This window comes from Narcine bancroftii, chromosome 1, assembly GCF_036971445.1.
Source record: "Narcine bancroftii isolate sNarBan1 chromosome 1, sNarBan1.hap1, whole genome shotgun sequence".
NCBI classification, from domain to species: Eukaryota; Metazoa; Chordata; class Chondrichthyes; order Torpediniformes; family Narcinidae; genus Narcine; species Narcine bancroftii.
The window spans coordinates 47,221,046-47,248,786 of record NC_091469.1 but is presented as its reverse complement, the minus strand read 5'-3'; the positions used below and the strand labels follow the sequence as shown (position 1 = coordinate 47,248,786).

The 27,741-nt window shown below is 44.5% G+C and overlaps 1 protein-coding gene across 4 annotated transcripts in view; it reads left to right on the top strand.

The window, feature by feature from the left end:
• Positions 1-11,895: 11,895 nt before the first annotated feature.
• Positions 11,896-27,741, top strand: part of zcchc7 (zinc finger, CCHC domain containing 7) — a 231,281-nt gene continuing 215,435 nt past the window's right edge. The window contains exons 1-2 of one of the 4 annotated variants that reach the window (XM_069925879.1): positions 11,896-12,175; positions 20,549-21,185. In XM_069925879.1, coding sequence (XP_069781980.1) covers positions 20,573-21,185 — 613 coding nt within the window. In that variant the 5' untranslated portion in view covers positions 11,896-12,175; positions 20,549-20,572. Of the gene's footprint in view, positions 12,176-12,211; positions 12,584-20,548; positions 21,186-27,741 lie in introns of those variants that run through there. The other 3 variants (XM_069925905.1, XM_069925899.1, XM_069925889.1) reach the window with 3 other exon arrangements.

Below are 27,741 nucleotides of genomic sequence, written 5' to 3'. Positions count from 1 at the left end.
TGAGCTATTAAACTGGAATTGACATTGGCTATACAGGAGAAGGCAGAAAGTGATAGTGAATGATTGCTTCTAAGACTGGAGACATGTGACTAGTGGTGTGCCTCGGGGATTGGTGCTGGAACCATTGTAATTTATCATCTATATCAATGATCTGGGTGATAATGTGGTAAATTTGATCAGAAGCTTTGCAGATGACACAAAGATTGGAGGCATTATTGACAGCAATAATGAAGGCTTTCAAAGCTTGAAGAGGGATCCAGACAGGCTGGAAAATGGAATGAAAAATGGCAATGAAATTGAATCCAGTTCACCTAGTATCTGAGCATTCCTGACTAATCTCCCATGTGGGACCTTGTCAAAGGCCTTACTAAAGTCCATGCAGACAACATCCACAGCCTTTCCTTTGTCAACTTTCCTGGTAACCTCCTTGAAAACCTCTATAAGATTGGTTGAACACAACCTACCACACACAAAGCCATGTTGACTATTCCTAATCAGTCCATGGCTATCCAAATAATTGTATCTCTGATCTCTTAGAACACTTTCCAGTATTCTATCTACTACTGACATCAGGCTCACCAGCCTATAATTTCCAGGGTAAAGGAAATTGGAAGGCAAACCAAGGTAGGAAATGATAAGGCATTGAGGAATGCTGTAGAACAGAGGAATCTGGGAATATAGGTACACAATTCCCTGAAAATGGAATTCAGTAGATAGGGTTATAAAGAGAACTTGAGGCTTATTGGCCTTCATAAATCAAAATATTGAGTATAGGAGTTGGGATGTTATGGTAAAGTTGTACAAGGCATTGGTGAGGCCAAATTTGGAATACTGAGTTCAGTTCTGGTCACCTAACTCCAGGAAAGATATCAATAAGATGGAAATAGTGCAGAGAAGATTTACTCGGATGTTACCTGGACTTCAGGAACTGAATTACAGGGAAAAGTTTAAAGGCTAGGACTTCATTCCATGGAGAGTAGAAGAATGAGGGGAGATTTGATAGATGTATTTAAAATTATGTGGGGGAGAGACAGAGTAAATATAGGTAGGCTTTTTTCCACTCAGGGTAGATAAAGTTACAAACATAGCTCAGAACATTATGCAAGCCAACTTGCCTTCCATTGATTCCATCCAAACTTTCCACTGTCTTGGGAAAGCTCTATCACACTCTGGGACTCATTCCACCTTGGTCACATTGTCTTCTCACTTACTTCCTTTGGGCAGAAGATATGTAAGCTGAAAAGATGAACCTTCAAATTCAAGGACAGATTCTTTTAGACTTTGACATTTACCACTCATTGGTCAAAGATTATGTCTTTGCTCTGCTTTACTTTTCTTTATATCCTGCCCTTTGTCTTGTAACACCATACGTTGCACTCTCTGACTTACTGAAACACCGCACCTTGAACTTTTGTTTTATTATTGGACAAGCTGCTGTATTTAAACATTGGTTAACTTGCCTGGATAGTATGCAAAACAAAGCATTTCACTGTGTCTCAGTTCATGTGACAATTTTAAAAATTACTGAATTCAATTAAAGCTTCATTTTAGTTTTCGGTTTCTTATTCCTGAAAAACTTTAGGCTTCTATTCTTATTCTAATTTTTCCCACTTTGTATGATCTAGTTTAATATTTTCCTTGATCTCTTTTGATATTGAAGGATTGTTCATCTTTCTCAATCTGTTAGATTGGGATAAATTTCTCACGAGCATTATAAAACAGCTCCTGAAGTACCTGAAGTAAGAAAGTCTGCAGACATTGTGATTGTTGTATATACACAAAAGTGCTGGAGAAATATAGCAGGTCCTGCAGCATCCATAGGAGATGCTGAAGGGGAGTGGAAGATGTATTTGATGGTGGCATCACATTGGTGTAGTGGAATATATTGGAAATAATTATACAAAAGTGAACACTGGTGGGGTAGTTGGGGAGATTAAGAAGGAACCCTGCCATTGTAACAACTATTCTAAAAGGGAACACTCAGATGGGATAAATGGTAGCATCATTAGAACTGATAGAGATAGATACTGAAAGGAAGTAAGTGAAATAAAAACTTATGTAGTCAAGGTAGCCATAGAAGTGAATTGACAAAATAGGTCAATATCTTACTCCCAAAAATTATGAAAGGGCAGTTGAAAAAAAGAGGACAAGGCAGATAAAGATCAAGTTAAAGTTCGTTTATTATCATCCGATTGTGCAAGTACAACCCAACGAAACAGCATTCTCCAGTTCTTGGTGCAAAAACATGCAGACACACAACCAGACATAACACATATGCAGGACAAATTGTACATTTATAAAAATAAATAAATATTGCTTAGTAAATATCAGACCAGGGGTGGCCAAACTTGCTTAATTTAAGATCCATATGATAAATTTCAGAAAGACATGAAAAAAATATTACACACACATTTTTACTCTAACATGCATCTTTAGTCACAAAAAATATTATATAAATATAAAGAAATACATGTACGTAATAATATTTATTCATGTATGTAGTTTTTAAACTGCTAATTTATATTATTTTCAATAATCAAAAATCATACATATAAACATGCCAAATATTTTCAAAATCCTGACTGATTTTCTGTGGAAATCTCTGCCCAAGGAAGCAACGGAGGCTGCCTCATTAAATATATTAAGATACAATAAGACTGATTTTTGCATTGTAGGGGCATTAAGGGTTATAGGGAAAGGCGGAGCTGGGTTCACAGCCAGATCAGTTATGATCTCACTGACTATGGGAGCAGGCTCGATGGGCTGGATGGATGAGTTCTGCCCCTGTTTCTGATGTGTTCTCTTTGGGAACGCTGTTGCTACTGGTCTCTGCAGATACCTGTACCATTGCTAGCAGGACCTTTACTGCTGCTCCAGTTTCAGCTCTATTCTGGCTTGGTGACTGGATTAGGTCCTCATTGGGATTACCTCCAGCCTCTCCTCCCCGTCTCTGACATCTTGCTTCCCCCTGCCTGAGTGCCTTGGAAATGCACCCCACCTCTGGGGCAGACCATGCCTCATTGGAGGTCTCCTGGGCCAGTCCAGCTTCTTGACCTCAGCGGCAACTCCCTGCAGAAGGTCTTCAAGTTTGCCAAACCCTCCTACTGCACACCCCACATTGGTGGTGCTCTGCTGTGGTGCAGCCTCGCCTAAGCAAGGATAACCTGACTAGGACTCACTCTGTTCCTCTGCCGGGGCCATTCCTCCAGTGCCCATTCCCTCTTCCCTCTCCTTATATGCATGCAGGGCTGTGACCATCCCGGGATCCCCTGGTCTAGCTGCAGGGTTTTGGAATGTCCCAGGGTGGCCTTTGGGAGTTCTGGTATCTCCTCCAGCCAACATATTTCTGCAAGCCACATATTACGTGTCAAAGAACCGCATGTGGCTCATGAGCCGTGGTTTGGCCATCCCTGTATTAAAGTCTCGGATGGTTTGTGTGAGCAGTTCCTTTGGTCATTCAGCATTCTCACTGCCCATGGGAAGAAGCTCTTTCTCAGCCTGGTGCTGCTGTTTCTGATACTCCCGTAGCTCTCTCCCAATAGGAATAGTTGAAAGATGCTGTGTGTGGTGTGATAGAGGTCCACAATGATTTTGTGTCCCCTCTTCAAACATCAATCCCAGTCGATGGGGGGTGGTGTGGAGACCCCAGTGATCCTCTCTGCCACTCTTATGGTCCTGTGGATTTATCTCTGATCCAATTCTCTACAGTAACTGTATCTCACTGTGATGCAGGTGGCCAGGATGCTCTCAAGAGAGCTCCTGTACAAAGTTGACATAATGGTGGTTAGTAGACTTGCCTGCTTCAGTCTTCTCAGGAAGTAGTCACTTCCTGACAAGTGAGAAATATTTGATGCTCTCCACTACAGAGTTATTGATGTTTAATGGAGGGTAGTCGTTCATGGGCCTTCTGAAATTTCCTTTATCTTGCAATGGTGATTAGTTAGAATGATCATTTTAATGCAGCTGAACTAAAAAAGGACATTGTGAATGGTGGGAGAAAATGGAAGAAAAATTGATTTTTCGAAACAGCCAAATGAGGAAACAGCACAAGGATCAGTGTACAAGAAAAGAGGACTAAGGAACTCCTCATATTCCACACAAAAAAAATACAGACAGAGCTAGGATTTTATTTTGGAGGGTGTGGGTGGTGGTGTAATAGAGTCAAGGGTGAACTTGTTCAATTTGGGAATAAAATTAGCTCGATGGAGTAAAAGGGACATGAATGAGATGAATGATCAGTGCTGCATTCTTAGCCCCTTGCTCTACTTACTTTACACCTATGACTGTGTGACTCAGTATGACAATAACACATTCTACAAATTTTTTGACAGTACCGTGGTAGTTGGTTGTACAAAAAGAGCATACAAGAAGGAAATGGAAAACTTTGCTGATCTTACATTCAGTGTCACCAAAACCAAGGACCTGATTATGGACTTTAGAAGAGGAAAACCAGAGGTGTATGATCTAGTGATCATTGGGGATCAGAGGTGGAGAGAGTGAGAAAATTCAAATTCCTGGGAGTCACAAAGTCCTTTCCTGAACCCAACACACAAATGTCATCATGAAGAGAGCACATCGCACCTCCACTTCTCAGTAGTTTGTGGAGGTTTGGTATGACATCAAAAACTTTGGTATACTTCTACAGATGCATAGTGGAAAGTGTGCTGACCGGCTGCATCATGGCCTGGTATATGGGGGCACCAATACCTCTGAGTGGAAAGCCCCACAAAAAGTAATGGACACAGTCCAGTAATCACAGCCAAAACTCTTCCCACCATCACGAAAATCTACATGGAACGCTGCCATTAGAGAGTAGAGGCAATCATCAAGGATCCACACCATCCATGCTCTGTTCTCACTGGTGCTATAAGGAAAGAGGAAGAAGTGCCACAAGACTCCTAAACAACAAACTCAATCTGAGACTTATTTAAGGACTCTTTTTTTCCACATTATTTATTATTGAATATTTATTGCTCAGTCAGTTTATTTACATTTTTTCTTCCTTTACATTTTTCTCTTTTGTATACATATCTTTTCTTGAGTACAGTTTTTTAAAATTAAATTTTTAAATTTAGACATTTGGCATGGTAACAGGCCATTTTGGCCCACTAGCCCATGCCACCCAATTATACCCTATTGACCTATACCTCATATACATTTTTGAATGGTGGGAGGAAACCAGATGCAGACATGGGGAGAGCGTACAAATTCCTGATGAACAGTGTGGGATTTCAACCCCAGTACTGATCACTGGCGTTGTAACAGCGTCGCACTAACCGCTACGCTAACCTTACTTCAAATGAGTAAAAATTCTGCTGGCCCAGAGGAAAAAGAATCACCAGGGTTGTATATTAAGTCATATTTGTACTATGACAGCAAACATGAACTTTGAAGAAGCAGGTGATTTTCAAACAGGCCTGATGGGGTGTGACAATTTGAATGAGTTTGTTTAAAAAGATAATTCAGTTCAGAAAATTAGAAATTATTAAATAGTGGGCAGTTTTGGAAGAACCACAGATCTTTTTTTTAGGAACCACAGATCTAGATGGAAGAGTTTGGATGAGGGGAGAAACAAATAGCCAAAATAGAAAGAAATTAGCTCCATAGTGTAAGAGACATGCAGAATTACTGGATTACAGATGTAGCCCTATTTGGGGAAAAGAGGCAGAAGCATGCTGTCAGGGGTTGATTGGCTATAAAGCCGGAGGTTATACTGAAAGATCTGCAGATGAGATGAAATCTGATTATGGTTAATGTGCAGCAGGATCTGTCAAGGTCTAGGTAGGAGGTAAGAGAGAGAGAGTTGGCATTCAGCTTCTGCAAGGTACTTTATTCACTCAACCTTTTTAATATGACCATATAACTTTAATAATGTTCCACATAAGAGAGTGTTAACAAAATTCTGAACGCATTGAAGTAGAGGAAACTTATTGACATAGATTGGGAACTGATTAAGAGTTAGCAATGGAGAATTCATCTGAATTTAAAAAAAGTACCTAATTTAATTGGTGACATCCTCAGTGATGTACATTTGGGCTTCAGCTTTACAGTGTACATATAAATGACTGAGTTAAAATTGATAGCAAAACATCCTGTTGATTTCCAAGTTACGGAGATTAGTAAATGGTGAAGATATGAGAAGTTGCAACAGCGTTTTTATTACTTAAGTGTGAGGGTATAATTATGGCAGATGGAAGTCAGTCTGTGTTAATTTAAACTTATCTACATTGATACAAGAAAAAGGTCTTCACTGCATGTTGAAAATTTAGATACTGTGCTTGAACAGAGATATTTAACTGGCCCAGGTACAAATGTCAGTGAAAGATAAATGTTAAAAATAGACTTGAGATAAAATATCCAAATTGCCATTGTAGTCAGAAAATTATGATTGATTTTTGATGCCTTAGAAAGAATACAAAGACACAAATGGCTGTAAATGACTTACCCAGTCCTCTACTGAAATACTGAATTTAATCAAAGCACCAATCCTTTTGGAAAGATGTTAAGGCCATGGAGATAATGAAGAGAGGATTTACTAGAATGCTACTATGGATGTGGCAGTTTGGTTGCATGGAGAGACTGTTCTCTTTATAGCAAAACAAACTTATTTTTTCAATCTTTTTATTGGTTTTAACATATACAAAATACATAGATACATATGGTATTAATAATAAAGTAAATTAATATCAAGTTACAAGTATCAAATAACAATGAACAAGGTACATATGAACCTGTTATTAATGGAAAAAAGTAAAAGAGAAAAAATATATCTATTCCTAAACTACGAATCAAACCCCTCCCTATGAGGATTGCTGGCCAAGTTGAGGAGTCGACTACTACTAAAAACAATAACTATGGACTCGTAAAAAGAAAATGGATAATTAATCTACAAATTTTGAAAGTAATTAAGGACCCGAAAGAGAAAGAAAGTTGAGATCCATTGCAGTAGTAGGACACCTAATTTTTTTCTAGAGAAAGACAAGCCACGCATCCATCAACCATTGAGTATGAGTGGGAGGGACCACATCTTTCCATCTCAGCAAAATTTTGTAAGTGTAAGAATGAGGCTAATTGGAGAGCCATTTCAAAGAGCACACTCAGGCTTGACCAGGCAAATAGTTTCTTTCTTCATTCTATATTTTCAGAAATGGAAGCTTCAGTTTTGAACAAAACTTGATTTATTTCTTACAGGATTTTGACAAGGAGGTAAGATACCACAGTAAATATTTAAAGTGGCATGAATACAATAAGAAAGGAATAATCTGTGGATCATTTAGTAATGAGGAAAAATGAAAGAAGAAATTGTAATTTAAATTTTAATTACAAAGGAGTGTGGTTGCTAATGGGATAATTATAGGGTTAAAATATCAGATGGTCAAATTATATAATGAATTATATCATTGCAAAAATGTAACTTCTTTAGATTTACCTCAAATGAGGCAACCCTCATATAGTTTTTTTTAAATAAAGAAAGATTTTGTATTTTAAAAAGTGAATTTTACACACACAGTCCTTCACAGTCAATGGACTAGTTTTCAGTTGTCACTTCTGTTTTGTAGAGAAATGGGAAATGGAGGAGACAATTTTCACACACCGATGGCCAAGGGATGCTTTTTGCAATTGGAAGCTTGTGACTTTCACTGTATTGCATGAATCAAAGCTGGGATGTGAATGTCACATAAACACATCTGAAGATTACACAAAACTGGGGATGTTTTTGAGAAGTGTTTTCCCTGGCTATGGAATTACATCGATATGTTTGTAAGAAGAGCAAAACAATGGGATTTTGAATTTAAATCTGAAAAACGTGATCTGATGTATTTTGCGAGGGTAAATAAGGCTTTGATATATACATTGAATGGTAGAAACTCTGGAAGTGATGGGAACAGAGGGATTGAGGTGTACAAGTTCAAAACAATACCCAAAGGTAGCAGCATAATGTGTGAGGTTCTTGCCTATGTAAATCAATTCATAGATTACAGGAGAAGGGAGAGTATAACTCATTAGTGAAGCTACATTTTGACAAAATTCCAGTTCTGTACACTGTGTAGGTCATTATTGTACCTGAAGAGGTTCATCAGGATATTGTCTGAAATGAATTATTTTGATGAAAAACTGGATTTGCTTTTCTTGGAGTGGAGCAGGTTGAGTGGATGGTCTAACGGAGTTATACAAAATTCTAAAGAATATGGATAGATAGTGAGAAATCCAATGCACATTTCTGGTGAAACTCAATTAGGTCACACAGCATTAATAGGAATTAAAGGGTAAGGGTAGCCAACATGTCAGGCCTGGAGTCTTTGTCAAGGTATTAGCAAAAAACAGACAGGCACCTGAATAAAAAGGTGGGGGGAGGGGGTAGTGGGAGAAGGGGGTAGTGGGAGGAGTACAGGGTACCAGGTGGATGCAGGTGGAAGGGTAGAAGAGCAAACATCCGAGAAGTGATGGGGGACGATAGGTCTCTGAATGGAGAGGAAAGGGGCTTGAAAGCTGGAGGGAAGGAGACAGAGGGATATGGAAAGGGGAGACGTTCAATGGAAACTAAAGGTCAGTGTTAATGCCAACTTGTTGGGGAGTGCCCTGATGGAATACAAGGTGGTGTTCCTCCAGTTTACAGGTAGCCTTGGTTTGGTCCTGCATGAGCCCATAGATAGGCATGTCAGTGTGATAATGGTGTGGGGAATTAAAATGGTTGGCCACTGGGAGATCCTTGCTATTGCAGCAGACAAAGGTACTCAATGAAACAATTTACCAGTCTGTGTTCAGTCTCACCGATACAGAGGATGCCACATTGGGAGGACTGGATGCAATAAACGACAGGAAGGACAAATGGTGGTATTGGGCACATGTTGCATTTCTTGATGTTGCAAGGGAGGGAAATTAGTGGGAAGGGATGAGTGGATGAGGAAGTCCAGGAGAAAATGGTCCCTGTGTGGGGTGGAACCACTGATTAGCTGTTAGCACTATCTGTATGAATGTACTGTATGGGCTGGCCTGCCCCATGAACCTGTGACTCCTCCCCTCAGAATCCCTATAAAGGCTGTTACACCAAAACCCCTCCCACAGTACCTGCCTTGGAATTGGTCCAGCAACATGTGAGATGTACTTATGATTTATGGGGCTTAAAACCTATTAATCACAACATTAAGTCTTATGTGGTTAATTGATATTCACATGTAATTTGATATCAATATGCTTGTATATATGTATTTTTCAATGTGATTTAAAATTTTAAATAAAATATTTTTAAAAATGATAGTGCAACAATTTAATCACCATAATTTTCATGTCATGGACAAGGCAATACGGACAGATAAACTGGACACCAACCCTAAAGAACCAGAGGCCTTCATCAAATTTGATCAATGGCTGCACTGCCTGAACGCATTCATGAGATGCAACGACGTGCAGTGAGGAAGATAAACGGGACCTGCTCTTTGCACAGGTTGGCCACCATGTTTTTCAAAAGATCAGAGACTGCAATATTTACTTGGCCACCATGGAGCTCCTGCAGAGACAGTATTGGACCCCGAAAAATGTCATTTATGCCAGGTACCTTCTGGGCAGTCATAGACAAGCATCTGGTGAGTTGGTGGACTAATATATGCAGGTCCTGTGGGAGCTGGGGTGAGCCTGTGGCTGCGGCGATGTCTCTGCTGCCATCCACTTATAAGAACTGATATGAGACACGTGTGGAGTTGGATTCAAATCTGATCACATCCGACAGAGACTCCTGGAAAAGGGCGATTGAAGCCTGCAGGAAATCGTAGACCTGGCTAAATTGATTGAGAGAGAGAGAGAGAGAGAGAGAGAGAGAGAGAGAGAGAGAGGGAGTGCATCTAAATGCAGAGGTCTTGTCTTCTGGAAATTGGGCCGCCATGTGGGGAGCATGGGTGCTGCCATCTTGAGATGCAGGGTCCCAAGTCGTTGCCGCAGCCATAGATGATGTGGGTCGCTACTTCTGCAGCCACGCTAAACATCCTCGTAGGAGCTGCCCGGCCTGAAATCCGATGTTCTGCCTGCATGTAGAAGGAGCACCACGGGAAGGTATGTAAGACCCAACCTTCTTCCAGCAGCGTCGCATACAGGTGGCAGCCGCCGTCACCTTGAACTGGCGCCACTTCCAGTCACAGGGAACGGCTTGGCAGGACCATGGGGACAGCAAAATGGGACAGCACCACTTTTGGCATCTCTTCTAGCAGCAAGAAGCAGCGCCACGTGCGTGGGATGGGGACAGCCATCTTGGGTGGGGGCACCTCCAAACCAGTACTACAGCTGTGAATTAGACAGCGACCAGACATTGGGTTCAATCACCCCGAATCAGGACAACCCACATCATCTAGACAGGGCCATGATGGACACCAAGATAAACAGTCACGTCACAAACTATCTCTTTGATACCAGGAGCACGGAAAGCTTCATTCACCTGAGCATAGTACAGCACTACTCCCTCTTGGTGATTCTGGGTAAGGGCAAAATTGTTCTGGCCTCCAAATCCTGCTTGGACGAGATTTATGGCAACTGCACCATGACATTGACTGTGCGTGACACTAAATACAAGAACTTTAAACTTCTTATTATGCCACAGCTCTGCAGACCAGTCATACTGGGACTGGGCTTTCAGTGCCAACTCAAAAGCATCCAAACAGAATATGACGGGCTCCACCCCTCCTCTCGGGTCCGCAACTATCAATTTTTAAACCACCCACCCTCCCCTCCAAACATGACCTGCAGCCTGTTCACCCTCCAGTCCCAGCGCCACCCCTGTTCAAAAACCTCACCCCCAACTGCAAGAGCAGACGATACAGCTCTGGGATAGAGCCTCCATTAAAGCAGAAGTTAAACGACTTCTGGCTGAAAAGATCATAGAACCCAGCACCAGCCCCTGGAGGGGACAGATGATAGTTGAAAAAGCAAAGAGAAACCCCGCATGGCCATAGACTGCAGTCAGACAATAAACCAATTTACTCAACTGGATGCCCTCCCCCTACCCCGCATCACAGACAAGGTGAATGAGATCACCCAAGTACCGAGACTTCTCAACACCAACTCCCGATCTGCCTGGTGGACAGCTAATACACTGCATTCGAAGTCGACGGCCGCCTCAACCACCCTACCCACTTCGGCAGAAGCCCAAGCAGCATTCACGCATCAAGGGTGGACACGGTTTCCACCTTGGACCTGGTCCATGCAGGAACCCCCCTCACAATCGACCAATCATTCCCTCCCACCACGACCACCGGTGATGTAACCGGCCATCCGGCGCCCCATCCCAACCTCAGACCGAACAACCCCACAGTCCTATTAAACTCTCTCAGCCACCAGAGACCTGGCCTGTCGCGCAAAACACCAGCTGAGCCACAGCCGGCACTGCAACAGTCACAACGACAGACGAGACCACCGGACAGACTGAACCCGTAGTGGACAATGATCCATTTTATTCCCGCCGTTTTAAAAGAAGGGGTGAAAGTGGTGGAACCACTGTATTGCAAATAACACTATCTGGATGTATGGACCCACCCCTGTACCTGAGACTCCTCCCCTCAGCATCCCCATGGAGGCTGTTCCATCCAAACCCCTCCCTCAGGACCTGCCTTGGAATTCGGCCAGCAACAAGTGAGACGTGCTGACCATTTATGGTGATTAAAGCCTATTCATCACCACTTCTAGTCCAGTGTGGTTAATCGGTCGTGCTACACCGTGGAAAGGTGAAGATGTGCTTGGTGGCGAGATCCTATTGAGGTAGTGAAAGTTGTTCCTCTGACCAGACGTGGCTAAAACCAGAATGCTTAAATTCACGGAAAGAATGGAAGAGTGAAAGAACATTTTTTTTGGATCCGGAGCATGGATGAAATGGGGAACGAGTTACCTTCGGAGATGGGTGCAGATGCTCTCATATATTTCAGTCCTTGCAACGCCGCGACATCCTCTTACTTGGTTCACTGGGCCAAAATCCCAGTTCCGTTTAAAATTGTTAACTCATTTCCCCGAGACGAGTTCAATATGCACGACGGCCCGGAGCGATCGCGAATCGAGGGAAATGTCATGGTCGGTTAGCTGCTTCGGAGGCTGGCTCTTGTTGCCGGCACCAATGGTGTGCTTTGGTCGGCCAGCTGAGATGGTGGCGCGTGAGAGCGGCCGGGACGGCTGAGCGGCTTGTTCCTGCGAGAACCGGGTAAGTGTCTGCGGGGTAAAGTGCCTTGTCAAGCGGCCCGTCGAACACGCTGGTGGGACCGAGGCGTGTGAACAGTCAAAAGAAACGGGCCGGCCGCGTGGAGAGTCTGTCTCGGCGCTGATGCTTGCGGCCTGGCCTCCAGTCCCCTCCACCGATCAACCGCACGTGGTGTCTGGTCACTCGACCCCTCATCACCGTCACCCCCTCTCCCGGCTCCCGGGACAGGGGAGCGGTCACGTGCCACCGGGCTGGCCGAATGACAAGACCTGTCAGCCCAGGGTTGTTGCAGCCAGCGTCCATTGCAGGTTTCGGACCTTGCCCAGAGACTAAGCAGTTCGAAGCAAACTGCTGGACAAACAGTGGGTTGAGCAACATCTGCACGGGAATGGTTGCTGTGCACGTTTCGGGGTGAGGGGCCGCATCAGAACTGAGTGGCGAGGGGAAGTGGGGTGGGGTGGGGGGGGGGGGGGGTAAGGCTGGTCGTTGATCGGTGGGCCAAGGCGTTGTGGACAGAGCATCTTTGCTCCGCGAAACGGTCCCCAAATCTGCCTTTGGTCTCACTGGTGGAGAGGAGGCCACATGAGCAGCACTGAATGCAGTTGATGAGTTGAGAGGAGGTGCACCTCGTGTGAAGGCCTGTTTAGGACCCTGGAAAGGAGGTGATGTAAAAGCAAGCATTGCACTTCCTGCAGGTACAGGGGAAATTACCAGAGGTTACTAAGGTGGGTGGGGAGGGATGAGCAGACACAGAAATCACTGAGAGCGATTCCTTCTGAAAATGGAAAGGAGTGGGGAGGTGAAGATGTGTGTGATGGTGAGGTTTAGTTGCTGGTGAAAATGATGGAGGCTAGTGGGGTGAAGGTGAGGATATGAAGAACCCTATCCTTGTTCTGTTTGAAGGAGGGAGGGTACGATTGAAACTCAGAGAGATGAAGGAAATGTGGGAGAGATTTCTCCATTGACCACTGTAGAAGGGAAACCATGTTGCTTGAAAAAAAAGTACATAAAAGATGTCTTGGAATGCAAGCCCTTGTCCTGACAGCAAATGTGGTGAAGGCAGAGAAACTGGGATAAAGTGAATGGCACCCTTTTAGGAGAGTGGGAGAGAGGAGGCTGTGGGCATCATTGGGTTTGTAGTGAATGCCAGGCTATAGATTGTTTCTTGAAATGAAGAGAGAAATGTAGAAAATTGGGGGAAGTATCAGAAATGGTCCAAGTGAATTTCAGAGGGGGTGGAGGTTAGTAGCAAAGTCAATTAAAGTCCATACATTCCTGCATGGGTGCAGGAAGCAGCTCCAGTGACGCTATCCATAATGAAGGAAAAGTTGGTAGGGTGGTGGGAACAAGTTCTACCAGGTGAATGAGACTTGGTGGAAGGATACTGGTCAGAACGTTGTTCCAGGAAGAAGCACAGATGTGCCTGATGGAGATGGAGCTATATAGAGACAGGACATCCATGGTGAAGATGAGAGGGTGGGGACCAGAGAATTGGAAATTGTCAGAGTGAAGGGCATGGGAGATATCCTGGATATAAATGCTAAGAGACTGATGAGGAGAGAGGGGGTGGAGTTAAGTTATGAGCTTGGTGGGGCAAGAGCAGATGGAAACAATGAACCTGCTAGGACAGTCCTGTTCGTGGATCTCACGTGAGACAGCAAGTGTGGGATTGAGGCAGTAGGGTTTTGGTCCAGAGGTAGGTTTGAAGAAGTATCTGAGAGCTGGCATCTGGCTGTGGCAAGGTAGAGGACAGTCTAGCAGACCACTGTGGCATATCCTTTGTGAGTTTGATAACAAAGTTGGAGTCAGTCTGAAGAGAGTACAGTGTTGTACCTTCAGAGATGGTGAGAGGAGTGGAGAAGTCCAGGCAGTGGATGTCACATCAGCAATTAGAAATGAAAAGGTCAAGAGAGGGTAAAAGACATGAAGAGGGTGTCCAACTGAAGATTCAAGAAGGGATAATCCATGAGGGGTGAGAACTGCTTAATAAAGAAATAGGCATGGAGGCAATGGAAGAAGTGCTCAAGGTCATGTTTTGGCTAGAAATGTTGACCATTCTTTTTCTGCCACTGATGCTGCTTGACCTGCTGATTTCCTACAGCAGATTTTATTTAGTATGAACCAGTGAATTTTACAATTTCAGATCTCCCTTCCCTCCTGTGCCCCTTTCTCTCCCATTTTTTTTCTCTGCCACATAGCCCTCTCCCACCCTAATCACTCTTTTACCCCCTCAGTCTATCCAGGTACAACATATCCTCATTTCCCCACCACCATTGTTAATTCCCCAAGCCGTCATTGCCTGCTTTCTCCCACCAAATTACACAAAAAGAATTATCCTGGTAGACACTGTTTTTGCCTGCTCCTGCCCCACCAAGTACCTCTCATGATACCTCAGCACCATCCTGTCTCCCCTCATCCAGTCCTATTCTTACCCTCCACCTCTTTGAAGAATTTAAATTTTCAGGTCCCAGCTGCCTTATTTTCACCATGGATGTGCAGTCCTTTTACAAATCCATTTTCCTATCAGAAAGGCTTCTGTGGCCCTCTACTTTCTTGAACATAGTGCCATTCATTCGCCATCTATTAATACTTCTCTTGCTTTGCTAAACTTGTCCTTGTCCTTAACAGCTTCTACTTCAACTCCTCTTATTTCCTCCAAATCCAGAGTGCAGCCATGGGCACGTGCCTTGGCCCTAGCTGTCCTTGTGTTTTTCTTATATGGAACCATCTTTGCCCTAATTCTACTCAGGTACTACTGTCTAACTCTTCTTCTGCTGCATTGACATTGGTGCTACCTCTTGCACCATTGCAGAATTCAACAATTTCATTAACTTCACTGTCGACTTTCACCCTTCCATTAAATTTCCTTGAACTTTTTCAGACACCTCTATCCCCTTCCTGGACTCCTGTCTCCATCTCAGGAAACTATCCAGATACCAATCCCACAGTTACCTAGATTATACCTCTTCTCACCCTGGCTCTTGTAAGGATGCCATCTCTTTCTACCAATTCCTTTAACTTTACTATTTCTATTCCCTGAAAGAATCATTCCACTCCAGAACATCTGAAATGTCTCATTTCTTTATTAAATGGGGATTCACCCCCTGATAAAGCCTGAACCTGTAACTTATCCGTTGTCTGTTCTAACTTTATCTCTAATCTTTCCTCCCATGGTCTTCATTTCCCCCCTTTCTGTTTAATATTCTATCACTGGTGTTTCTCTCCAGCTTCTTTCACCCCTTTGATGTAGTTGCTGTCTCTCCTTTGCACTTTAGTTTTGCGAATGGTTCTGACCCAAACTGTTAACTGACCACTTCCATCCATGCTGTCTGACCTGCTGAGTTCCTCCAGCAGCTCAATGTTTATTTATCATCTCCATTTGTATCTGGTTCCATCTGTCTTCATCACCACTTTGATGGTTCCTGTTATCACCTTCCTTCCATTTCATATTTCAATACTTGTACCCTTTGAGTCCCCATCAACTTGTGTCTACATCTTCACCCTCCCTCAACTGGTTTCATTTTTTTTAACCTTCCTCCTATCACCCGCCTGCCTCAGTCTCCCAATTACCATTCATCCTTGGTTCACTGTCATCTATCAGTCCCTGTCTCAACCCTCCCCCTCTTTCTTTATAGTGGCTCTCTTCTCCCTCCACATCCAGGCCTGATGCATGGTCTTGAAATGCCAACAATTACAAGTTCAGAGGAGGTGCATGAGAATATCTGCATTGACTGGGAGGGCTGTTGGAGTCCCTGAATGATGGGATAACTTTCTCTGACTTTTCCCTGCAACTAGTTGTCTCCCATGGCCTCAATTTCCTATCTCTTTCCCCATTTGATTTCATCTATTATCCCTCCAAAGTCTGGTTCTACTTATTACCTTCCTTAACTGTTCAAGCCAAAACCCTATGGCTGCCAGCTGACCGGAGTTCCCGACACATTGACCGCGATCTCCAGCCTGGACCTTGAATATTCTCAGGCCAGAGCCTGCAATGCTGACTCTCACCATGTGGCTCCCAATGACACAGACATATACCACTGTCCCAACCTCCCTGCTGTATCCCACAGGATCATTCTCCCCCACCCTTACACCCTCTCCTGTCCTCCCTTCTTTGGCTTGGCTTCGCGGACGAAGATTTATGGAGGGGGTAAAAAGTCCACGTCAGCTGCAGGTTCGTTTGTGGCTGACAAGTCCGATGCGGGACAGGCAGACACGGTTGCAGCGGTTGCAGGGGAAAATTGGTTGGTTGGGGTTGGGTGTTGGGTTTTTCCTCCTTTGCCTTTTGTCAGTGAGGTGGGCTCTGCGGTCTTCTTCAAAGGAGGTTGCTGCCCGCCAAACTGTGAGGCGCCAAGATGCACGGTTTGAGGCGTTATCAGCCCACTGGCGGTGGTCAATGTGGCAGGCACCAAGAGGTTTCTTTAGGCAGTCCTTGTACCTTTTCTTTGGTGCACCTCTGTCACGGTCCTCTACTATATCCCATCTTCCCCCACCCCCCCGCCCCCAGGGTCTCCCCTCTGATCCCCCCACCCTTCCCCCGGGTCTCCCCACCGATGCCCCCGCCTCTCCCCTCTGATCCCCCACCCCCGGCTCTCCCCTCTGATCTCCCCCCACCCACCCACCATCTCTCCCCTTTGATCCCCCCACCCTCTTGCCCTTGAGTCCCCGACCTCTTGGCTCCACTGACCTCCCCACCCCTACCTCTCCTCCGACCTCCCCACCCCCTCTGACCCCCACAATCCTCCAACCCCCCCTTACCCTCCCCCTTCACTTCCCTCTATGATCTCCCTCACCTCTTTTCATCTGACTGCCTCAACCCTCTATCTCCATGACCATCCACCACTCCGACTCCCACTTTAGATTCCTGGTTGGTCTTTACCATCCCCTCTGATCTCCCCTTTCTGAGATGGAGCACTTGTTCCTCAGTAGAGGTCTTACCTTTGTTCCCCTCAGCCCTCACCTTAATGAGTTGCGTGCACACCACGATGTTGAACTCTTCCTCTGTCACCTCCATCTCCAGGTCTACTTCCATGACTGTGACAGTCCACCCCCCATCCTCCCCCTCCACCCAAGACCCCCTCTCCTGCTTTAAGCCTTCTTCCTCTTCTTGTACACCTCGTCCTGGCCAGCAGCGTGATCTGGATATTTTTATTTCCAACAGCCGTTGAGACATCAACTCTCAACTTCACCACTCCCCTCTAACAGTCCAATCTCACCTCCTCCAAACGCTCTCTCCGCATCAATCCCAACCTCACTATCAAACCCGCAGATAAGGGTGGTGCTGTTGTGGGCTGATCCTACCTCGCCAAGGCCAGTCAAGAGTGTCAGACTCCTTCTCCTATTTACCCCTTCCACAGAACCCCACCACTGCATATCAAGCCACCGTCTGCAACACCATCTCTGACCTTATCACCTCTGGTCACCTCCCTTCCAGGGCCTCCCAATCATTGTTTCTCATCCCCCCACTGCCTAGTTCGACCTCTTACCCAAGATGCATAAACCAAATTATATGAGTATTGTTTCCTCTTGCTTTTGCCCCACCAAACAAGTATCATCTTGCCTCAACTATACCTTTTCTCCCCTGTTTAATTCCACTCCACCTACACTACATTGGCAATATCTTGCATCTCTTCAATGACTTTCATTTTCACTATGGATGTCAAATCCTTTTTTATACCTCCATCCCCCTTGCAGAAGACCTCAAAGCCCTTTGTTTTTTTATTGACAAGAGACCTGACCAGTCACCCTCTATGACCACCCTCCTCCAACTGGCAGAACTTGTTCTCAGTTTTAATAACTTCTCCTTTGACTCATCCCACTTTCTTCATATCAAAGGAGTAGCCATGGGTAGCTGCATGGGACCCAGCTATGCTTGCCCATGGAGCAATCCATGCTGCAAGCCTACACAGGCAAGTCCCCTCAACTCTGCCTCTGCTATATTGACCCACATTGGGGCTGCCACATGTAGCCATGATGAGCTCGTCAACTTTATTCACTTTGCTGCCAATATCCACCCCAATCTTAAATTTACTTGGTCCATCACCAGCAACACTTTCCCCTTTCTTGATATCTCCATCTCGGGAGACAAGCTTTCCACAGACATACTTTACAAACCTATTAACTTCCTTACACCCTGTCCCCTGCAAGTATTCTGTTCCCTTCTCTCAATTTCTCTAGCCTCTTACAGGTGGCCAGAATACCCCGATGTAAAGCCGTATATTCTATCGGAATGAGGCTGTCGGGAGGCCACCTGAAAGAGCCTGATGCGGCTTGGAGGCGAATTCACAAACCCCCCTCTAGGAGGTATAATCTCCGCATCTGAGCAACACTCCGAGGCACCTGAAAGCAGCCGCCTGAAAGTGGCTACTAGGTGGCGGGCTGATGACAATCCGCCGGCGACCCAAATCCCCGCGCCTGACAGCCCCGACATTCCGCGCCAGCCGCCCCTGCCCCAACATCCTGCGCTGACAGGAGTAGGAGTACACTCTGAGGCACCTCTCCTGGAACTGTCCCTTTCAGGTGGATAGCGCAGTGCTTTCAGGGCTGCCACATGAAAGACCATTAAACAGGGCTGTATCCGCTTCTGCAGGCATATTCTTGGTGGAGAATGCACATGAAAGTGGCTTCTGTCGCGGCTACATCTGTTCCCAAGATGAGGTCTTCCAGTACAGATCTTCTGAAATGTCTGCCGCCTTCCACAGATGTGATTTCCCTCCTCCACAATCAACTCGGCCTCACTTACATTTCCTTCATTTCTCGCTAATTTGCCCTGGGTCCCTTTGCCCCCCCCAGATGTAACAAACACAGAATTTCCCTTGTCCTGATCTACCACCCCACCAGTATCCACATCCAGTACATTATCCTCTGTAATTTCTGTCATCTACAACATGATCCCACTACTAGACATATCTTCCCTTTTCTGCCTTCCATAGGAACCACTCCCTCTGTGACTCCCTTGTCCACTCATCCCTCACCATCAAATTCCCCACCATAGGCCACAAGAAGTGCCCCTCATACAGTAAAACTTCATACAGTAACACCTCCTCCCTTACCACCACCAAACAGTCCTTTCGAGTGAAGCAACACTTCACTCTTCATTTGTGTATCTGCGCGAGTTATTTACTGCATTCAGTGCTCTCTTTTTGGCCTTCTCTATATTGGAGACACTAGGCGCAGACTGGGAGATTGCTTTGCTGAGCACCTTTGCTCCATCTGTATCAGTGACAAGGATCGCCCAGTGGCCAATCATTTCCATTCTGCGCCTGTCCAATGATCACATGTCTGTCCATGGCCTAATGACTATCCCACTAAGACTACCCATAAATTGGAAGAACAACACTTGATTTTCCTTCTGATCATTCTCCAACTGGATGGTATTAACATTATTTTCTCTGGTTTCTGCTAGCCTACTCTCATTCTTCCTCCCTTCCCTTTCCCTTTGTCTTCTTTCCTCCAGCTCTCCACCTCTTCCCCTCTCCATTCGCAGCACTATCCCTCATCCCCCTTCTTTATCCACCTATTACCTCCTGCCTTTGGGACTGTACTCCTTCCTCTTCCTCCCTACCATTTTGTTCAGGTGCCTGCCTACATTTGTTTCATACCATGAAGGACTCCAGCCCAAAACGTTGGTTAGATATCTTTATCTTTGCTATATAAAGTACTGTTTGACCAACTGAGCCTCTCCAGCATTGTGCTTTTACTTCAATTATGTCGTCTGCGGACTTTTGTGTTTTACTCATTTTTGGTACTATTTTAATTATCTATGACCTTCCCATTAACTCTCAAGCCTACTCTGCCATTTATTCACATTACAGCAGATCTGCAGACTTCCGTGTTTTATATAAGTTTTCCCTTTCTTCCTTCCTCTTTCCCCTTTCTCCACGAAAAACTTGACTCCACCTGCCCATATTTTCCTTCCTTAATGTGTTTCCACCTCTCTGCAGTAGCCTGTTTCTGAACTTTCCTGCTTTCCCACCTTTATGCATTTGCCCATTATCCCCCACCTCACGTCGTTCCACTTATCGCCTACCTGCACCAGTGTGAGCCCCTCACCTCTTTATACTGGTTGTATCTTCCATCCATGTTCTCAGCTCTGATGCAGAAAATTACTGAAGTATGAGACCAAGAACTTGGGATTTTTGAGTTGGTGTTTACAATTTTTGTGTTTATCACTATTATCCACTGAAAATTTTACATTGGGAACATTTTTGGGTGAATCAGGAGCTGCACTGCTTGTTAACTAATTTTATAGTTCTTAAATATTTTGAAAATGTTGGCTCCTAAATGAGTAACTCACTGTAAATATATATGTATAAATAAATGCAAAATGATGAACAATTATATTTTAAACTGAAATATTTTTGCTTCCATTTTCTACAGGTTATAATTTACTTTTTCCCCACAATGTTTGGTTATGATGACTTGGAGGCTTATGAAGATGATCTGTATCGTGAGATGTCTTCCAGTGAGACAGAAATTGATAGTGAAGTGGAGTTCCAGTTATACAGTCAAGTGCATTATGCAAACAACATTATTGAAATGAAGAAGGATGGAAAAGGAGACACAGCTCCCATACTTCTAGCTACAACTTCAGTTAAACAAATGATTTTCTCGGGTAGTAATGTTGAAGCTTTTTCAGATGACTCTGTTATTTTGCTGGACTCTGAAAATGATGATAGTGTTTATACATGTAAGGATGCTAAATCCTCAGAATGTTACCGTAAACAAAGAAATAATCGATCAATTGGAGAGTCTGCACCAGAATCCGAAACTGGTGCAAATCATTCAAGACCAAGAGTTAATAGGCTGGCTGAAATGAAGAAGTTGTATCAGTGGATGAGGAGAAAATGTCCAAAGATCCAAGAGACAAGAGTGATGAGAGAGAGTGGAAGTTCAGGATCAGAAGATGATGATGAAATGGAGAATTGGATGGTTCTGGAAAATGATGAGGAAAAACCAGATGATGACAACATCCAGCTCAACATTGTAGGTTGTGAAGCACTGGAGAAGAAAGGAGGTATGAATTTTTTTACAGAATATCAGAATGTGCAATTGAATGTGATCATAACAATATATTTGTATGGTGAAATAATAGGGTAACCTTTTCATCCGAAGCACAAAGGTAGGTAAACTTTGCTGCACGTTAAGTTAATCCAAAGAAAGTTTGTAATCTCTTCTACAAAGAAATCTGTGGATTAATTGGTGAACTTGCCAGAGTAATATATTTGCACTGGTGATAATTGAAAAGCAGATATTTCTAAAATTAAAGTTCAGTAATCACATGAAAAGACTTAAAAATGTATGCAATGAACAAGAGGATGCATTAATTGTGGCAATCAGTGGTGTGTTTTCAGAAATATTTTTAAGACAATTTTATTAAGTTATTAAGTTGGACAAAGCAATCTTTGGCTTGGTTTCGCGGACGAAGATTAATGGAGGGGTAATGTCCACGTCAGCTGCAGGCTCGTTTGTGGCTGACAAGTCCGATGCGGGACAGGCAGACACGGTTGCAAGGGAAAATTGGTGGGTTGGGGTTGGGTGTTGGGTTTTTCCTCCTTTGTCTTTTGTCAGTGAGGTGGGCTCTGTGGTCTTCTTCAAAGGAGGTTGCTGCCCGCCGAACTGTGAGGCGCCAAGATGCACGGTTTGAGGCGGTATCAGCCCACTGGCGATGGTCAATGTGGCAGGCACCAAGAGATTTCTTTAGGCAGTCCTTATACCTCTTCTTTGGTGCACCTCTGTCACGCTGGCCAGTGGAGAGCTCGCCATATAACACGATCTTGGGAAGGCGATGGTCCTCCATTCTGGAGACGTGACCCACCCAGCGCAGCTGGATCTTCAGCAGCGTGGACTCGATGGTGTCAGCCTCTGCCATCTCGAGTACTTCGATGTTAGGGATGAAGTCGCTCCAATGAATGTTGAGGATGGAGCGGAGACAACGCTGGTGGAAGCGTTCTAGGAGCCGTAGGTGATGCCGGTAGAGGACCCATGATTCGGAGCCGAACAGGAGTGTGGGTATGACAGTGGCTCTGTATACGCTAATCTTTGTGAGGTTTTTCAGTTGGCTCTTTTTCCAGACTCTTGTGTAGTCTTCCAAAGGCACTATTTGCCTTGGCGAGTTTGTTGTCTATCTCGTTGTCGATCCTTGCATCCGATGAAATGGTGCACCCGAGATAGGTAAACTGGTTGACCGTTTTGAGTTTTGTGTGCCCGATGGAGATGTGGGGGGGCTGGTAGTCATGGTGGGGAGCTGGCTGATAGAGGACCTCAGTTTTCTTCAGGCTGACTTTCAGGCCAAACATTTTGGCAGTTTCCGCAAAACAGGACGTCAAGCGCTGAAGAGCTGGCTCTGAATGGGCAACTAAAGCGGCATCGTCTGCAAAGAGTAGTTCACGGACAAGTTGCTCTTGTGTCTTAGTGTGAGCTTGCAGGCACCTCAGATTGAAGAGACTGCCATCCGTGTGGTACCGGATGTAAACAGCGTCTTCATTGTTGAGGTCTTTGATGGCTTGTTTCAGCAGCATGCTGAAGAAGATTGAAAAGAGGGTTGGTGCGAGAACACAGCCTTGCTTCACGCCATTGTTAATGGAGAAGGGTTCAGAGAGCTCATTGCTGTATCTGACCTGACCTTGTTGGTTTTCGTGCAGTTGGATAACCATGTTGAGGAACTTTGGGGGGCATCCGAGGCGCTGTAGTATTTGCCAAAGCCCTTTCCTACTCACGGTGTCGAAGGCTTTGGTGACGCCAACAAAGGTGATGTAGAATCCTTTGTTTTGTTCTCTGCACTTTTCTTGGAGCTGTCTGAGGGCAAAGACCATGTCAGTAGTTCCTCTGTTTGTGCGAAAGCCGCACTGTGATTCTGGGAGAACATTTTCAGCGACACTAGGTATTAATCTATTTAGGAGAATCCTAGCGAAGATTTTGCCTGCAATGGAGAGCAGCGTGATTCCCCTGTAGTTTAAGCAGTCTGATTTCTCGCTTTTGTTTTTATACAGGGTGATGATGATGGCATCACGAAGGTCCTGAGATAGCTTTCCTTGATCCCAGCAGAGCTTGAAAAATTCATGCAGTTTGGCATGCAGAGTTTTGCCGCCAGTCTTCCAGCCCTCTGGGGGGATTCCATCCATACCTGCTGATTTCCCACTTTTCAGTTGTTCAATTGCCTTATATGTCTCTTCCCAGGTGAGGACCTCATTCAGCTCTAGCCTTAAGGGCTGTTGAGGGAGCTGGAGCAGGGCGGATTCTTGGACTGAGCGGTTGGCACTGAAAAGAGGTTGGAAGTGTTCTGACCATTGGTTGAGGATGGAGATCTTGTCGCTGAGGAGGACTTAGCTGTCTGAGCTGCGCAGCGGGCTTTGGACTTGGGGTGAGGGGCCGTACACAGCCTTTAGAGCCTTGTAAAAACCCCTGAAGTCGCCAATGTCCATTGGACATTGGCGGACATTGACATTGGACAAAGCAATAATGTCCCAGGAAATCCAAATAATTGATACCTGGGTATAGATAGAATGGATTGAAATATTCAACTACAGCTTGGCTTAATAATGTTATTCTCACAAATGAGCTAGGACTTGAGTATACCAAAGAACTGTAGATACTAGCAATATTAAAAACAGAAAATGATGGAAATACTCAGTAGCTTTGAACTTGATCAAACTGCTGTCCATTCTGTTTTGAACTGACAGACCTGATTGTTGGTTTCAGTGTTCCTTTATTTTGCACAAAATGTGTTTACTTTTGTTTGCACACAGAGGTGTTATAGTCTGGCACTCCTACCAGGAAGGGAAAATGAAGCAATAGATACTTTCTTTCAAGGCATCAAGCGTCCATGGATCCCACCAACTCTTCCAATGCCACTGCCTCCTGTGTTCACGTAACTTCCATAACCACACAGCCTCTTGCCCAGTCCATCAATAAATTCAAGTTCTTGCCCTCGGTTCTGAACCCTTAATGCGATTAGGAAGCTGTTAACACAAGAGACTCTTTAGAGGAGCCATGCTCATCACCAGCACCCTCACGAATGCTGGTCTATGAGCCATTCTCTGTGGGCAGCCTGTAGGCCGGTGAGCCCCATACTGGTCTCCTTCCCTGTAGAGTCCTCAGCAGAGAGATGTTGTTCCACTCTCGTGCCCTGCATTTGTCTACTGTTTCTCTGGAGCCTGCAACCCTTGTGGCCTGGACTGTTGGTGTAATGACTGGGCAGTAGGATCCCATAGAGGAGTGCTGGAAGGCACAATTCTGGACCCCGCTTCACCCAAGTCCTCACCAGGAGTCGTGCTGCTGTAACCGGAGCTGCAGCAGTACTGCCCTTCCCTTTTTTCATTTGGGTCAAAAATATATTGGGGTTGTAACAGGAACTAAAACATAGGCTTGGTTGATTGTAGTATTCTTCTTCTTTCTTCTTTCTTCTTCTTTGGCTTGGCTTCGCGGACGAAGATTTATGGAGGGGGTAAAAAGTCCACGTCAGCTGCAGGCTCGTTTGTGGCTGACCAGTCCGATGCGGGACAGGCAGACACGATTGCAGCGGTTGCAAGGGAAAATTGGTTGGTTGGGGTTGGGTGTTGGGTTTTTCCTCCTTTGCCTTTTGTCAGTGAGGTGGGCTCTGCGGTCTTCTTCAAAGGAGGCTGCTGCCCGCCAAACTGTGAGGCGCCAAGATGCACGGTTTGAGGCGTTATCAGCCCACTGGCGGTGGTCAATGTGGCAGGCACCAAGAGATTTCTTTAGGCAGTCCTTGTACCTTTTCTTTGGTGCACCTCTGTCACGGTGGCCAGTGGAGAGCTCGCCATATAATACGATCTTGGGAAGGCGATGGTCCTCCATTCTGGAGACGTGACCCATCCAGCGCAGCTGGATCTTCAGCAGCGTGGACTCGATGCTGTCGACCTCTGCCATCTCGAGTACCTCGACGTTAGGGGTGTGAGCGCTCCAATGGATGTTGAGGATGGAGCGGAGACAACGCTGGTGGAAGCGTTCTAGGAGCCGTAGGTGGTGCCGGTAGAGGACCCATGATTCGGAGCCGAACAGGAGCGTGGGTATGACAACGGCTCTGTATACGCTTATCTTTGTGAGGTTTTTCAGTTGGTTGTTTTTCCAGACTCTTTTGTGTAGTCTTCCAAAGGCGCTATTTGCCTTGGCGAGTCTGTTGTCTATCTCATTGTCGATCCTTGCATCTGATGAAATGGTGCAGCCGAGATAGGTAAACTGGTTGACCGTTTTGAGTTTTGTGTGCCCGATGGAGATGTGGGGGGGCTGGTAGTCATGGTGGGGAGCTGGCTGATGGAGGACCTCAGTTTTCTTCAGGCTGACTTCCAGGCCAAACATTTTGGCAGTTTCCGCAAAGCAGGACGTCAAGCGCTGAAGAGCTGGCTCTGAATGGGACATGGTCTTTGCCCTCAGACAGCTCCAAGAAAAGTGCAGAGAACAAAACAAAGGACTCTACATCACCTTTGTTGACCTCACCAAAGCCTTCGACACCGTGAGCAGGAAAGGGCTTTGGCAAATACTAGAGCGCATTGGATGTCCCCCAAAGTTCCTCAACATGATTATCCAACTGCACGAAAACCAACAAGGTCGGGTCAGATACAGCAATGAGCTCTCTGAACCCTTCTCCATTAACAATGGCGTGAAGCAAGGCTGTGTTCTCGCACCAACCCTCTTTTCAATCTTCTTCAGCATGATGCTGAACCAAGCCATGAAAGACCCCAACAATGAAGACGCTGTTTACATCCGGTACCGCACGGATGGCAGTCTCTTCAATCTGAGGCGCCTGCAAGCTCACACCAAGACACAAGAGAAACTTGTCCGTGTCCGTGAACTTTGCAGATTGTAGTATTAGCATCAGGCTAAGACCACGATTCATTCTCATATCAGATAGCCGCCTTATTCCCTTGTGAAACTCCCATCAATAGAGGAAACATCTCTGTTGTGGAGCATCCAGCTCAAAATTCATCCTGTCTATAAAGATAGAGTTTATGTATTAGCCAAGAAGATTCAATGTTAGCATTGCTACTAAAAATGGATAAGTGGAAATCCTTCCCATCTGCTTGTCAGCTTGCAGATTGGCATTGATTATTTCACTGGCCTTGGCTAATTTCCAAGCTTGAAAAAGCCGAGGAGACTTTTGAATTTTAGGGTATTGGAAAAAGGAATCTGTATTTAGACAGACAGGACTATTCCTGACTTTGGTGACACTGAAGATGGAACTTGGGGAGGAGTTCTGTAATGAGAGGCATATGAGGAGGATATTTTGATAATAGAGAACAGAGAATATTCCAACTGATTAGAGTACACGCCTTCCTGGACTTCAAGTATTGTTTATTGTCACAAAATCTAAGGTGCACTGATAGAGCTTGTTTTGCAAGCAGACCAGTAGATATCTCATATATAGTACAACAAATAAGACGTCATATAAATATGCAGAGTAGCCAAAAGAGATTCATTGGTATGGAGCAAAGGCAACATAATTTTACCATTTAAATGATCATTAATCTAATAATGGTGGGCAAGAAACTGTGCTTGAATCCAGTGCTAGTTGATTGCATACTTGAGAATTTTTCTTATTGGAAGGGATTAAGAGAATGTGGTCAGAGTGGGAGGAGTCTATTAATGTGATGGCAGTTTCTCCAAAATAATGGGACTTAAAGATGGAATTGATGGAATGTGAGATGGCCTGAGCCATGAATACAGCCCTCTGCAGTTTCTTGCAGTCTTTAGTGGAGCAGTTCCCATAGCATACATTGATGCACTCTGAGAAGATGCTTTCATTGGTGCTCCTGTTGAAGTTAAAGGTTGTAGAAGACATGCCAAACTTCCTCAGGCTTCTGAGGAAGTGGAGGTGCTGATGTGTTTCCTTGGCCATTGCCTGAACATGGGTGGGTCAGTACAAGTCACTGAAGAAGTTTACCCCAGGAACTTAAAAGTTGTCCACCATCTCCACCTTGATGTTGTTGATGCGGATCAGGGAGTGAGCTCTGCCCTCTTCTGAAAATCTATAAGCAGCTCCTTGGTGCTTCTGACATTGAGAAAGACGTGTCTTGGTGTCAGGACAAGCCCTTCTATCTCTCTTCTTTTTTCGAAACTTTATTTATTAATTTTAACATATGAAGAAAGTAAGTAATTCACGTACAGAAAAAATACAAAATAAAGTAATACAAGTACAAAGTAACATAGTTAATATAATACCAATCTCGGCATCTCCCCCTAACAACTAAAAACTAAGACTAAAAAAAAATATTTTTAACCCCTAAACCCCCCCCTCCCCACCCCCACGATAAAGAGTGAAGAATTAATACTATTAGTATAATAAAAAAAATAAAAAATATATATCTTTAAAAAAAAGATCGATTATATAAAAAAAACAAAAAAAATATTAATTAAGTATTAATTATTAATCCAAAAAATTTTTATTATATAAGAATATATATGAAAAAACAAAAACAAAAAGAACATAAATGGAAAAAAACCAACTAATAATAAAAAAACTAAAAAAAAAGAAAAAAAAAAGAAAACATATATATAGAAAAAATATATAATAAAAAAAGTTTTTTTTAAAGAAAAAAATGATTAATTCAAACTTA